Genomic DNA, 15,168 nt, shown 5'->3' with positions numbered 1-15,168 from the left:
AGAAACTAAGGGGTCTGTACAAAGACTTTACTGGTAAACACAAGGCTGTTGAGGTCAACACAGAGGTGGGCTGTTAGCAGTTCTTTAGAGAACTAAAGTTAGCTCGAGGTAACGGCTCAGGACTTGCAATATTTGCCCTCTCCCTGATCACATCCTAAGCAGTTAATTGCCCTAAAGAATATTTATAACCCTGCAGGTTTTCCTGTCAGTTTATACCTCCACATACAACTCATGCAGCCCAAACTGGCCTCCAACTGCATAGCCAAGGATAATATTGTATTGAGTTTCCTGCCACTTGGTCCTTCTGATCCAACCTCCTGAGAGCTGGGGTTTCAAGTGTGTGCCACCACACTCGTTTACAAACTACAACTTTTTATTTAGATTAAGAAAAAAATAAACTATTGTTTATTTGTTTGCCTTCGTGAGTGCAAGTGTCTGACGCCGACCTCCTCTACCCACAAGAGAATCTGGAGTTACCAGTTATGCTGAGCTGCACCGGTGCTGGGGACTGAACTCAAGGTAGGCTAGTATGAAAACATTAGGAAGAAACTGCGCGCCAACTCTTCAGCCCCCAATGTGTCCTTTTCTGTTTATTTTTTCCAGACAGGATTTCTCTGTGTAGTCCTGACTATCCTGGAACTCGATTGGTAGACCAGGCTGGCCTCAAAGGCCTCCCAAATGCTGCGATTCAGCCACCAGACTCGGTCTGCTGGGGACCGAACCCAGGGCCTTGTGCTTCCTAGGCAAGCGCTCTACCACTGAGCTAAATCCCCAACCCCAAACCTGAAATCTTACCAGGCAGTTTGCACTACAAACGTATGTCACGCACTCAAGGCTGGGTGGAGGAAAAAGAATAGTTCTTTGTTTACAAGTTCTTTGTGATTTCACTTTTAGGTTTCGGTCAGTTGAGAAACTAATTCCTAGCTGACCCCGCCTATCCTAGCTACCCACCCACCTGACTCTCGGGAGTGCGGACCTGAAAGCGTAGCCTCTGAAGGGGTTGCGCATCTGCAGGTCAGCGTGCAAGCGTGCAGGCAAGTCAAACGCATGCGCAGTAGCTAGGGTGCTAGAGTTCGCGGGAAGCTGGGGCCTTGCTCGGTTATGATTGGCTATTGCGGTAGACTCCCACCCACCAAGGAGCAGCGCTGCATGCTGATTGGGCGAGCCCACCGAGGCCGGACGCGGTTTAGGGGCGAGGTTGGGGAGGCGGGAAACGACCCGGCGAGCGCAGGGTCCGGCTGTACTCTCTTGGGTTGTGTGGCGCGTTTCGGAAATGGCGGTGCAGCCTAAGGAGACGCTGCAGTTGGAGGGCGCGGCCGAGGTGGGCTTCGTACGCTTCTTTGAGGGCATGCCGGAGAAGCCGAGCACCACGGTGCGCCTCTTCGACCGCGGCGACTTTTACACCGCGCACGGCGAGGACGCGCTGCTGGCGGCCCGCGAGGTGTTCAAGACCCAAGGCGTGATCAAGTACATGGGGCCGGCAGGTGAGGGCAGCCGCGGGAGCGGGACCGGCTAGGGGCCCGAGCGCGGCGGGCAGCTTTGCCGCGCCGGGGCAGGAAACTTGGGCGCGTCAGCGGTGGAGCAGCGGCCCTGCTCCCCTGTGCAGGAGAGGTGCCTCCTGGGGCTATGTGTTTAGCATATTGTTTTGGTTCGCCTCCGCACAGCGGGCTATGCTTGTGTGTGCACCGTAGAGCTCTCGACAATTCGCCGCCCACTCCAGGCTGTCCTCGAACGTCTGATCCTCAAGTTTCAGCTTCTTGATAGGATTAAAGTCATTGCCACCATGCCTAGCTCCAAATCTATAACAGCCCGCAGCCTAGGAGTGAGGAGTGGAGGGTGCGTTGGGAGATTCCTTTAGGGCACCCTCATTTGCCAATATAAGGTTTGTTTTTGTTTTTACGCCGTTCCGCTTGAGAACCAGTGATGGACCATTGTGGAAGGGCAGTATCGCCAAGTGGGCAGGACCTGGGATCTGTCCTGGAGCTGTACTGCCCGGATTTCAGTTGCAGCCCCCTAATGCAACTGACTGCGGTTGAGCTAGTTGGAAAGCCGTGCTCAGCATTCGTTTTTTTTTTTTTTTTTTCCCCTGCCACTTGGTTCTACTCACCCAGCATCATCTCTCCCTAAAAGGCTTCAGACCTCATTTGTGGCCTAGGTAGATTAATTTGACCACCATAATAAACCCATCCCCCATTGCTTTTTCTTTCAAATACAATGAATGCCCATTCTATCGTACTTTGGAGCTGTGAGTTGTAATTCTTATGCCGTTACGTGCAAATGGGATGTTACAGACAAGGGATAGGGTTACCTGTTTCTCCCTATGCGAGGTGATCGTCTGCTGCCTCCACATCCTGTAGTATTTGGTTTTGTTCGACAGTTGTTCCTCACCTTGAGTAAAGAGTGAGAAAGACAGGCAGGCACTCACATGAAAGTATGTGTCCATTATTATTCTTACCTCACAGTCTTCCCAGCCCTTGCCACTAGGTTATGTTTCTTCTCTAGATATTTTGGGATGTGACATGTAAATGAAGTCATATTTGTTCTTTGTTTCAAGGCTTATCTGTGCTCAGCATTTCATTCCCTTTGTTGCTAAATAATTGTATGGATTTCCCACATTTCATTTAGCTCTTTGTTGGTGGAATTCATATTGGCTTGTTTTTTTTTTTTTTTTTTGTTTTTTGTTTTTTTTTTTTTGAGACGAGGTCTCTGTTTAGCCTTGGCCCACTGGGAACTCAGGTTTACCTACATTGTCTTAGAGCCTCACACTACCTCCTGGGACTCCAAGCTTTCACCACCTCGAGTGTGCAGTTGAGCTTTACACAGGAACCTACACGTTTGTTTGCATTCGTACCCATCCTTCCCACCAGTGTAGTGAACAGTAAGTGCTTTGCAGCTTTCTGGATCCCATGCCATGGGCTTGGGTAGAATTTTGTTGATTTTTTTCATAGTTCTCTGGAGCTGGCCTCTGGTATCCCTTTACTGACATTTTACCCGCTTGATTGTGCTCATGTAATAAATGATCTGTTCTTCTAAGGCCCTGTGATCAGGGAGAGCCTCCTGCCTCAGCTTCCCAGGTTCAGATCCTGGAATGCATTATCACATTACAAGTCCTTTTATGTCCCACCATCTGGCACGGTTGAATGCCCATAGGGGCTATATGTCATTCTCAGGAACCTTGTACAAACGTGAGTATATTCCTTCTGTGGAGCATGGGTAGGTTTCAATTCTGATCAGTTGTTTCACAGCAGAAAAATCCTGTTCTCTTTATCCTGTTGGTTCTTCAGGAACTTAGAGTATACACAGACAAGGCCTTTAGACGCTAGTCATCAAGTGTGCACTGCCTCTCAGTGTGTCACACTTAATTACTCTGCCTTCTAGAGCAATGGCTTCTCAGAGGATAACCAGTGAACTTTTTCCGGATGTGGTCTCCATGGTGAAGTGATGAACTTTAATGCAGCCTCAGCAGTTCTGTCCTGACCAGATGGTTCTGGTACATGCTGTGTGTTGGTTTAGCCGCTGTCCCAGAATTAGGCCAGACCATCTTCCCTCACCACAATATATTTGCCAAATAAGACTACATTTTAGTTTCTAAATTGAGAGCTGATGCATTTTTATTTTATTTTATCTTTTGCTTTTCAGACAGTGTCTTAGTGTGTAGCCTTGGCTGGCTTGGAACTTAACATGACTCACAGAGATCCACCTGCCTCTCTGTCTTCCCAGTGTTAGGGCATTCTCCCTCAGACTAGCCTCGTAGACATTTACATACTGAGTTTTATATGTATGTGTTTGGTCTGCGTGTCTGTCTGCATCCTGTGTATGCCTGGTGCCAGAGGAGACCAGAAGAGAAGAGAGCCTCAGAGCCCCTCAGTATTAGAGGTAAAAATAGTTGTGAGTAGCCATATGGGTGCTGGGAAAATTGAGTTTTATTCCCGTGGATGGTGTGGTAATTTTATTTGTGTGCATGTGTGTGCATATGTGTGTGAGTGTGTGTATGTGCATGTGTGTGTATGCGTGTGTGCGCGTGCATTTGTGTGTGTGTTTGTGTGTGCGTGCGTTTGTGTGTAGAAAGTTATTTTACTTTGTTATGGCTATCCAGTGTGCATGCTTCACTGTGCACCATGCTTACGAATCTAGAAGAGAGCATTGGCTTCCTTGCAGCTGGAATGACTTAGTTTCCTCTAAGACAGGGTCTCATTTACATTTTGAAGAATAAATGATTCGTTTATCGTGAGAAGCAGTTCTGTTGTGATCATGTTAACAGCTCCCCCTGCCTTCTCTTGTCCACTAGATTCCAAAGTGCGTTGTCCCCTTGTGACCACTTATGTGTCTCCCCAGTTATAGGCTCCCAAGAGGAGCAGAATCACTCCTACTTGAGATATGGATGAGACAGTTCAAATTTTTTTTAAAAAAAGCGTGTGTATGGGTGTTTTGTCTGCATGTATGTATGTGTGTGTATCGTGTATGTGCCTGGTGCCCACAGAGGCCAGAAGAGGGCATTTGATCCCCTGAGACCAGAGCTACAGATGGTTGTGAGCAGCCACCCTGTGGGTGCTGGGAATTGAGCTCAGGACCTCTGTAAGAGCAGCCAGTGTTCTTAACCACTGGGCCATCTCTCCAGCCCCTTGCTTTTGTTTTTTTGAGACAGGATTTCTCTGAGTAGCCCTGACTATCCTGGGACTCAATCTGTAGACCAGGCTGGCCTTGAACTCAGACATTCGACTGGCTCTGCCTCCTGAGTGCTGGGATTAAAGCAGAGCACCGCCCAGCGAAGGCATTTGCTTTTTGTTTTTTTCTGAGACAGTTTCTCTTTGTAACATCCCTGGCTGTTCTAGAACAGAGGTCCCCCTGCCTCTGCCTGTGGAGGGCCTCCACACCCATCTAGTGAATTAATTTATTTTTATTCATCTCCTTTGGGTGTTATATATCTGGGGAACACAATGCAATCGGCATGCAGGAGTCAGGTCTTTCCCTCTACGGGAGCCTTGAACTCAGGTCAGCAAGCATTAACTCACGGAGACCTTGATAACCTTGTGCTTAGTTGTTTTGAGACTGTATCTTGCTGTGTAGTCCAGGCTGCCCTCCAACTCCTGATCTGGTTATCCCCCTGCCTCAGACTTCCAAAGGCCAGAGCTGCGCCGGATATGCTTCCTTGTACATGCACAGTGTTTGTTCGTTGAGCAGTTTGCTGAAAGGTTGGCTTGCTTGGGGGACACGGGGTTGGGCTCACTTGGGAGGTGCTCAGACATGCGTTACCTCAAACCCTCATCTGTAACATTTAGCTTCGTTTACTTGTTGTTTATTCTAGGGGCAAAGACCCTGCAGACTGTTGTGCTGAGTAAGATGAATTTTGAGTCTTTCGTGAAAGATCTTCTTCTGGTTCGTCACTATAGAGTTGAAGTTTATAAGAATAAAGCTGGAAATAAGGCATCTAAGGAGAACGACTGGTATTTGGCATATAAGGTAATTTTCTTTCTTTTGAATGTTTGTTTTAGAAAATTAAATTCAGTGCATGTTTTACTATATAAACTAGGCTGTGATAGCAAAAATGCTTTGAGAAATTTTGATATAGTGCTGGGTTTTTAAAAGTTACAGTTTAATCACAATTTAGAAATTCAGTAGACTTTATATAATGTCTCTGAACACACTGATCCTTGTCTCTCGCTGTTTCTAAAATAAAAAGTAACCGGGATGATAACCTGGACATAAATATTATCATTAAAAAGATTGGTTTTATTCATTTTTTTAATTAAAAAATTACTTATTTTTATGTGTATTAGGTCTGCACGTCTGTGTGTGCACCACTTTCCTGTCTGTTGCTGAAAGAGGAGGCCAGAGGAGAGGCCTTGGATCCCTGGGATTGGAGTTAGAATCGTGAGCTAGTTCTAGGAGAGTACCCGGTGTCCTTGATCTCTGCGATGTCTTTCCAGCCTCCAAGGTCTCACTGTGTCCTCAGTTCAGGGCAGCCTAGGGTTATTGCAGTCCTTGGATAATGGCTGTCTTGATGTGCAAGTGTGCACGCCTTTGATCCCAGCAGAGAAACCCTGTTTTTGAAAGCCAAAAGCAAACAATGAAAACAAAGAAAAATGCCTAACTCAGCTTCCCAAGTTGAGGGATTAAAGGAGTCTTTTTTTTAAATTTTCTTAGAACAAGCTCAGTCTGGTGTCATCCATCATCCTGCCTCGCTTCTCCAGCGCTGGTGTGGTTACAGACATGCCCTGCCAACCTGCCTTTGACTTTTCTATCTCTCGCTCTCTCTTTTTTAATTAATTTATTTTATGTGAGTACACTGTAACTGTCTTCAGATGCACCAGAAGAGGGCATCAGATTCCATTACAGATGGTTGTGAGCCACCATGTGGTTGCTGGGAATTGAACTCAGCACCTCTGGAAGAGCAGTCAGTGCTCTGAACCATAGTGCTATCTCTCCAGCCCCACCAGACAGGTTCTCTTGTCCCTAATGTCGCCTTTATAAGTTTGTGACTGTGCACATTTCTCAGTCCACATCTTTAATGAGTGTAGAGTCACAAGCCTGGAGGATGCTTTGGTGTTGGACATAGTGTCTTCCTGTGGCCTGGGCTGGCCTTGACTGGACTCTGTCATTCTGTCTCAGTCTCTCCTGTGCTGGGAGGCTTGTCAATCAGTTTGGTAGAATAGTTTCTCTGTATGGTCCTGACTGTCCTGGAACTCATTCTGTGGACCAGGCTGGCCTTAAACTCACAGAGACCTGCCTCCCTCTGCCTCCCGAGTGCTGGGATTAAAGGTGGCAGAACGACCCTTAGATGTGCATAAGTGTTACAAAAGCAGCCATAGCCAGGCATGGTGATGTGTGCCTGCAGTCCTATCGCTCAGGAAGCTACAGGAGCACAGTATCATTCTGTCTGGCCAAGCTTCCAGGGAAGCTTTCCTGTCTCTGTAGAAATCGGTCACTGCGAAAGGAAGAGAGGTTTTTATAGCACATGTAATAATAATTGAAAATATACTGACTGGCATTTTTCTGTAGGAAAATACAAAATTGGTCAAGTTTGGATAAGTGTTCACTTGGAAAGTTTAAATGTGTTCAGTGTTTCTTAAAAACTGTTTTTGTTTTTGCTTAGGCTTCTCCTGGCAATCTTTCTCAGTTTGAAGACATCCTGTTTGGTAACAATGACATGTCCACTTCCATTGGCATTATGGGTATTAAACTGTCTACGGTTGATGGTCAGAGACAGGTTGGAGTTGGGTATGTGGATTCCACCCAGAGAAAGCTAGGATTGTGTGAGTTCCCTGACAACGATCAGTTCTCCAATCTCGAGGCTCTTCTGATTCAGATTGGACCAAAGGAATGCATTTTACCAGGCGGAGAGACTGCTGGAGACATGGGGAAACTGAGGCAGGTGAGGGAGTTCAGTCCAGGAACATCTTTAATTAAAAATCCCCTTCCCTGTGTTGATCCGAACCTCTCGAGAGCTGGGCAAGTGCTCTGCCGCTGAGCTGTGGCTCTTGCTTCTCATTTGTGGGGAAACAGTTTTAATCCTAATTGAGGACAATCTTGATTTCTAACTTTGGAAGACACTTGGCATTCTTAAGTCATCCTGACAAGTGTTTATATAAGACTTGTTCTACGGGAAGAGATGGCTCATTAGTAAGAGCACTGGCTGCTCTTCCAGAGGTCCTGAGTTCAATTCCCAGCAGCCACATTGGGGGATCTGATGCTCTCTTCTGTCTGTCATGCAGACATATATACAAATAGTGTTTTAAAGGCTAAATATCTGTGGTAGCGCTCAAGTAATCCTAGAACTCAGGCTGCTGTGGCAGGATGGCTCTGAGTTCTAAGCCAACCTGGGCTGTCAAGTAAGACCATGACTCAACAAACCTAGAAACTTGAAGAATTCTAGGTTTGGGTTGGTAGAGCTCAGCAGTACAGTACCTGATCAGCACACTGTTGTCCAAGATCAGGTGCCCAACAAAATACAAAAGGGTTTCAATATGGCATTCAAGGAGGCTTCTAATGTTCTGTTTCAGCTTCTTAGCTGCTAGGGTTTAAAATCACACCAAGCAAGAAACTCTTTTTGAAACTTTTATTTTGTCATAACTTTAAAGTTGAATTCAGTGTTCACACTTGTTTAACTGAATGGCAGGGTCTCACTGTGTATCTCTGGCTTGCCTGGCGCTCGGGAATTGCGAAGACCAGGCTGACCTTGAACTCAAGATGTGAGACCCACTTAGCTTTCCCTCCCGAGTTAGTTCTTAGATTTAGAGGTTGTTCTAAGAACTTGGACAGTGAACAAAATTTGGTGCCTATAATAACCCTCTAGGCTGTTGTCCTTTTAGGCTCTCTGATGTCAGACATTTCCTTTGCTCATTGATTTTGTCAAAGTAACTTGAAATCTTTCCTATGAACAGGTTATACAGAGAGGAGGGATTCTGATCACAGAAAGAAAGAGAATCGACTTTTCCACAAAAGACATCTACCAGGATCTCAACCGGTTACTGAAAGGCAGAAAAGGAGAGCAGATGAACAGCGCTGTCTTACCAGAGATGGAGAATCAGGTCTGTGGTCACAAGTGTGTGCTTAAATCACAGCAGCGGTGGTTTTAAAGCTAATTCAGTCACTGTAAACTTGCATTTATTTGTTCTGTGTGCGTGCCCGTGCTCGTGTACATGGATGAGCGCATACCACAGCGTGTGTGTGTGTGTGTGTGTGTGTGTGTGTGTAAGTCAGGGAATAACTCTTACAGAGAGGTTTTCTACTATTACCATGTGAACTCTGGGGTCACGGTCAGGTCTGGCGGGAGGGGCTTCTCCTGCCGAACCATCTCACCGGCCCATACCTATGTCATACTCATTTTGAAATCTGAGCTGCATCTGTGATACTATTTTATATACAATAAAGTTTGTGGGGAAAAAAAATCAAGAAAATGACTGTGACTAGGAAATTTTAAACATAACCTTATAGCCTTATATTTAAATACTTACTGATATTTTAATTTATGTATGTGTAGGGGAAGTATGCTGCCCTCAGTAGACAGAGAACGTGGGACTCCCCTAGGGCTGGAGTTATAGATGGATGTAAGCCATCTTATATGTAGGCGCTGAGAACGAACTTGGATTCTCTGGAAGAGCAGTGCAGGCTGACTATTTCTCCACCCCTATAGTCTACTTTTGTGGTTCATATCTGTAGAGTATATGTGGAAGGGGTTTAATATTTACACATGAGCTTGATATGTAAGCCTGAAATTCTGGCTTTGGAAATTGGATCAGAAGTTCAAGATCATCCTTGTAAATGTTGCAAACTTGAGGCTAGCCTGGGTCATTGAGACCATGTTTCTACAAAGAGGAGGAAAAAAGTCATCTTGAAAGAACTCGATTAGTGTCAGTTACGTAGGGAACATAGCATAGTCTTGCTTGTCCCAACTTTGCTGTGCAATAATGTTTTTGAGAGAGAATTTAATGTTTTGTTAAATAAGTATAAATATGACTGAATTGAAGGATTGTTATTGGAGGTTAGCAAGTACTAAAACTGAAAGTATGTTTACCTTCTTAAAAAAAGATTTATTTGATGTATATGAGTACACTGTAGCTGTCTTCAGACACACCAGAAGAGGGCATCAGATCTCCTTACAGATGGTTGTGAGCCACCATGTGGGTGCTGGGAATTGAACTCAGGACCCAGGACCTCTGGAAGAGCAGCCAGTGTCCTTAACTGCTGAGTCATCTCTCCAGCCCCTACCTTTTTTTTTTTTTTTTAAAGATTTATTTATTTATTATATATGAATACACTGCAGCTGTCTTCAGACGCACCAGAAGAGGGCATCGGATCCCGTTACAGATGGTTGTGAGCCACCATGTGGTTGCTGGGATTTGAACTCAGGACCTCTGGAAGAGCAGTCAGTGCTCTTAACCCCTGAGCCATCTCTCCAGCTCCTACTTTTTTTTTTTTTTTTTTTTTATTAACTTGAGTATTTCTTATATACATTTCGAGTGTTATTCCCTTTCCCGGTTTCCGGGCAAACATCCCCCTCCCTCCTCCCCTTCTTTATGGGTGCTCCCCTCCCCATCCTCCCCCCATTGCCGCCCTCCCCCCAACAATCTAGTTTACTGGGGGTTCAGTCTTAGCAGGACCCAGGGCTTCCCCTTCCACTGGTGCTCTTACTTTTTTTTTTTTTTTTTTAAATGAGAACAGAATAGCGTGGGCAGGAGATGAGGCAGTCTCAAATGTATGTTGAGTTGGAAGACATCTTTGGCTAAATGAAACCACCTCAGAAAGGCAAATAAAAATGGGGTAAGGACATTGTAAATAAATAAGCTGGTAGAGATCTGGCTATTTATTTATTTTTATTTTTTGAGACAAGGTTTTATTCTATAACTCTGCTGGCCAGGAACACACTGTATAACCCAGGCTGGCCTTAAACATACAGAGATTACCTGTCTCCCGAGTTCTGGGATCAAAAGCATGTGCCCCCTTGCTTGTCAGTTAATAAGTTCTTATGGCTAGATATGGTGGCTTACTTCGGTAGTCCAAGTACTTACTGAGCAAGCTGGGGCAGGAGAATTACTAGTAAGAACAAGCCTGGGCCACAGAGTGTGTCTCATAACCAAAACAAAGAATGTTGATGCCTGCCTCCTTCCTGGTGATGTACTGGGAGATCATGTGGACAGTCTTACATGTTAATAAGTTTGACATAGGCAATTAGAATGTAGTTACTATTTAGGAAAAAGTAGGTCTGTTAAAATGAACCAGCATTATCTGAAACAGGGTTTCATGTAGCCCAGGCTGGCCTTGAGTTGGTGCTGTAGACCATGAACTTTTGATCTTGCCTTCCTATCCTGAGTCCTGGGTTTGTATAGGCCACCATGTCTGCTTGTCAAACAGATTTTATATATTATTACTTTGTGTGTGTAATTGCTGACAGAGTGGAGGTCGGAAGACAACTGAGAGTTGTCCTACACTGAGAGTTCCCTTGACTTAGTCATCAGCCGTGTGCTAAAGCAAGAACACTTCTTTACTGACTATAAGACACTAAAACATCTTGGTTCTTAAGTATATATTAAATCAGTGTTTACTATTGTTTGATGTTTTGAACTTCTTACTGTTTTAATTTTTATTATTTTATATGAATAATGTAGAATATAGATCATGTATTATTTGAGGCAGGGTTTTGCTGTGTAGCTCTGGTTGTCCTGGAACTCTGTAGACCAGGCTGGCTTCAAACTCAGAGATCCACTTTGAGATTTTCTTTCTGTCTTCATCTGCACCACAGCAGGATTCTGGTTCTGGCTTCTGACAGTGTAGATGAGTTTGTTTGTTTGTTTGTTTGTTTGTTTGTATATATAAAAGAAGTATAGGATGATTTTTTGGTCTTTTTTTTTCTATTTTGTATTTGGAGACAGGTTTTCTACTTGTTCATGTATACCATTGAAATAAATGTGCTGTGGTTTATTTATAAATGAAAGTAAATACCAATGAGCAGTATTTTAGGAGGTATAAAAAGGGCAGCCAGGGGATTGGGGATTTAGCTCAGTGGTAAAGCGCTTGCCTAGGAAGTGCAAGGCCCTGGGTTTGGTCCCCAGCTCCGAAAAAAAGAACCAAAAAAAAAAAAAAGGGCAGCCAGTGGTGGTGGTGGTGGTGGTGGCGGTGGCAGTGGCAGTGGCGGTGGCACACACCTTTAAGACCAGTACTTGGGAGGCATAGGTAGGCTGATCTCTGGAGTTGGAGTCCAGTCAGGACTACAGAACACATCTCAGTACAGCCAGGGTTGTACACAGAGAAACCCTGTCTCCAAAATCCAAAAAGAAAAAAAAAGAAGTTGTTAAAAGACTTTAGCAGGACTGAGTATATGACCTTTATTTCTTCCAGACCAGAGATTTGGAGCTTACTTATCTAAAGTCGAAGGATCAAGTTTTGTACACAGCAGTCCTTGTTCAGACAGACCCTGTCATCTTGTCACGTCTTGGTGGTTTCCTTCTATGTGTGTGCATGTCTGTCAGCATGTCAGACCAGCATGGACTGTCCTCATCCCCCAGCCGTGGGAGCTGGTAGATCAGACCTGGTCTTTGTGGAGAGTTCCTGGTGACCTCTTGCATCATGGCTGGAATCAGATGAGCTCTCATAGCCTCCTCTTTCTTTCATATCTTGCTGAAGCCGAGTTTTGAAAAGAAAAGGAAAGGAAGGGGAAGGAATAACAGCCACAATTCTACTATTTCCCAGGAGACATCTCTTAGAGAAGACAGTCTGGGTAGTGATGACTCATGCTGGGAGGCAGATCTCTGTGAGTTCAAGGCCAGCCTTGTCTACATCAATGAGTTCCAGGATAGCCAGGGTTACACAGAGAAGCCCCGTCTCAAAACCCAAAAGACAGTCTCCATGGGGACAGATTCCAGCTTTCAATACTTGTCTACTGAGATGTAAACCATCTTCCCTCTGTCTCCCACTTCTAAGCAACTGGGTTTTTCTATCTTTTTGAGACAGGATATGACTGTTCCTGTCTGGCCTGGAACCCATACTGTAGTCTAGGCTGGCTTTGAACTCACAGATCCCTCATGCCTTTGCCTCTTAATTGCTGGAAATAAAGGCTTGTACTGCCACGTGTGGTGGGTTTCACTTTGATTATACACGTATATGTATATATTAATTATCATGTGAGTGTGTGTGTGTTGTCATGAAGTTACTCCAGCCTACATATGAGGTCCCAGGGGCTCCATGTGCATGAGGCCAGGACACTTTGGGGAGCCCTTTTTGCCCTCTGTGGGTTTAGGGGTATGAAGTCATGAGGCTCAGGGAGCAGGTGCTTTGGCTACCGAGCTGTCTCACCAGTACGAGAGACACACACGAGAGACAGGTTGCACTGGGCATTGTACACTATGTAGACTGCTGTGCGTTCCAGGCTGGCCGCACTCTCGATTTGCCTCTGTTGGTCTTGCACTCACACTCGAATTCCAGGCACATGCCTCCATGCCCAGCTGGGCTTTTCCTTGTGTTTGCATTTCTAGCACCTAGTCTTGATGCTGGAGGAACCTGTTCATTACATTGTGCTTGCATTTCTAGCGCCTAGTCTTGATGCTGGAGGAACCTGTTCATTACATTGTGCTTGCATTTCTAGTGCCTAGTCTTGATGCTGGAGGAACCTGTTCATTCATTTCTACTTCTAGGTTGCAGTTTCATCGTTGTCTGCAGTGATCAAGTTCCTAGAACTCTTATCAGATGATTCGAATTTTGGGCAGTTTGAACTGGCGACTTTTGACTTCAGCCAGTACATGAAGTTAGACATGGCGGCAGTTAGAGCCCTCAACCTTTTCCAGGTAAAAAGCACAACATGGGTTAAAAATGCTGAATCATATTAAAAATATTTTTTCTTTTGCAAACAATGACTTATTTAAGGGATCTTTACTTTATAACATTATTGTAGTTAGGATAAGTTGTTTTTAACTTTCATTTTTCTAACTTCAAGTGATGCATGTCACCTCGTCCTAGTTTTTGACTAATTTCGTGTTATCATAGTAGTGCTTTAAAGTTCTGCTTTGAGTTGGGTTTAAAATTGCAGTAACTGGGGCCGGGCGAGGGGGAGGGGAGGGGAGGGAAGATGGGTGAGGATGAGAAAAAAGACAGAATTATGAGTTTAGTTGAGGGCAAAGTGTGTCTGTAATACAGATTAACAGGCTGAAATTTGGTTTTCACTTGAAATTTTTGTGAACAGTTCTCAGTTTATATTTGGAGAATAATATTCATTCTTTTTGCCCAAATTGTATTTCATGGCATATTAGTCTTTGCTGATGACTGTTTTTATTGTTTGTATGTATGTATGTATGTATGTACGTACGTACGTATTTACTTTTGTGTTCTAGGGTTCTGTTGAAGACACCACAGGCTCTCAGTCTCTGGCTGCATTATTGAATAAATGCAAAACTGCTCAAGGACAAAGGCTGGTTAGCCAGTGGATCAAACAGCCGCTCATGGATAAAAACAGGATTGAAGAGAGGTACAGCGTTTAGTGTGTGCTTCCCTGCCCCTGAGCGGTTTGTTCTCGCTGTGTGTGGGAATCAGTGCCACTTATTCTCATACACAATTTCACACTCCTTTTATTTTACTTTTGCTTAGTTTTGTTTTAGAGTCCTGGTTGATCCTGAACTTGATATTACTTGAGGATGAGAAAATAAAACAAATTATTCTTTTTTTCTTTTTTTTTTTTTTTTTTTCGGAGCTGGGGACCGAACCAGGGCCTTGCGCTTCCTAGGCAAGCGCTCTACCACTGAGCTAAATCCCCGGCCAAAACAAATTATTATGTGTGTGGTGTGTGTGTGTGTGTGTGTGTGTGTGTGTGTGTGTGTGTGTGTGTGTGTGTGTGAGAGAGAGAGAGAGAGAGAGAGAGAGAGAGAGAGAGAGAGAGCGAGCGAGCAGGCAGGCAGGCAGGCAGAAGCGTGAGCACATACGTGTTTACCATAAATTCGTGGCATCCATTCCTCCAGCTTCATGTAGGCTCTGGGGTCAGACTCCTCAAATAGACAGGTTTCTCAGCGAGGGCTTTTGTCCTCTGAGCCTCTCTTGCCTAACTTTGAACTTGTGATCCTTTTGCTTCCACCGCCCAGGTGCTGGGCCACCTCCCCCAGTTTATCTGGAGCCTGAAGCATTCAGGATGGAAACTCGTTCAGGATGTTGTGCTGAGCTCCGTCCCTAGCCCAGTTTATTTTCCTTGTTTTTAACAGTTATTTTTATTTATTACTTGTTGGGGGAGCATGGGCGGTGGGGGTGGGGAGCTTTAGTTCTTTCCCTTCACTGTGGGTTCTGGGTGTTGGAGTCAGGGCCTAAGGCTTTTACCTGAGGAGCTTTCTTTCCGGCCAACAACTTTAAAGATAAGACTTGTTCTTTTAGGTTTATCTACTTTATGTGTATGAATGTTTTCCTGTGTGTGTGTGTGTGTGTGTGTGTGTGTGTGTGTGTGTGTGTGTGTCTGAGGAGGTCAGAAGTGCGCATCAGACCCCTGGACTGCAGTTACAGATGGTTTTTGAGCTGCCATGTGGGTGGTAGGAACCTTACCTGGTTCTTCTGCAAGAACAGCCAAGTGCTTTTAACTGTTGGTTCAACCTTCCATCCTTTACTGTTTTTTAAAGATTTATTCATTTATTATATATAAGTACACTGTAGCTGTCTTCAGATGTACCAGAAGAGGGCATCGGATCTCTTTACAGATGGTTG

The 15,168-nt window shown here is 44.8% G+C and overlaps 1 protein-coding gene across 3 annotated transcripts in view; it reads left to right on the top strand.

Moving 5' to 3' along the window:
• Positions 1-1,200: 1,200 nt before the first annotated feature.
• Positions 1,201-15,168, top strand: part of Msh2 (mutS homolog 2) — a 59,147-nt gene continuing 45,179 nt past the window's right edge. For 2 of the 3 annotated variants that reach the window (XR_015622171.1, XM_087554885.1), the window contains exons 1-6: positions 1,201-1,484; positions 5,306-5,460; positions 7,094-7,372; positions 8,382-8,528; positions 13,128-13,277; positions 13,821-13,954. Coding sequence is in view for 2 of the 3 variants with exons in the window: in XM_087554885.1 (XP_087411011.1) it covers positions 1,274-1,484; positions 5,306-5,460; positions 7,094-7,372; positions 8,382-8,528; positions 13,128-13,277; positions 13,821-13,954 (1,076 nt within the window). In the remaining variant the exon portion in view is untranslated. The remainder of the gene's footprint in view (positions 1,485-5,305; positions 5,461-7,093; positions 7,373-8,381; positions 8,529-13,127; positions 13,278-13,820; positions 13,955-15,168) is intronic. The other variant, NM_031058.2, reaches the window with a different exon arrangement.

This window comes from Rattus norvegicus, chromosome 6, assembly GCF_021556685.1.
Source record: "Rattus norvegicus strain SHRSP/BbbUtx chromosome 6, alternate assembly SHRSP_T2T, whole genome shotgun sequence".
Taxonomy (NCBI): domain Eukaryota; kingdom Metazoa; phylum Chordata; class Mammalia; order Rodentia; family Muridae; genus Rattus; species Rattus norvegicus.
This window is presented reverse-complemented; position numbering and strand designations above follow the sequence as displayed.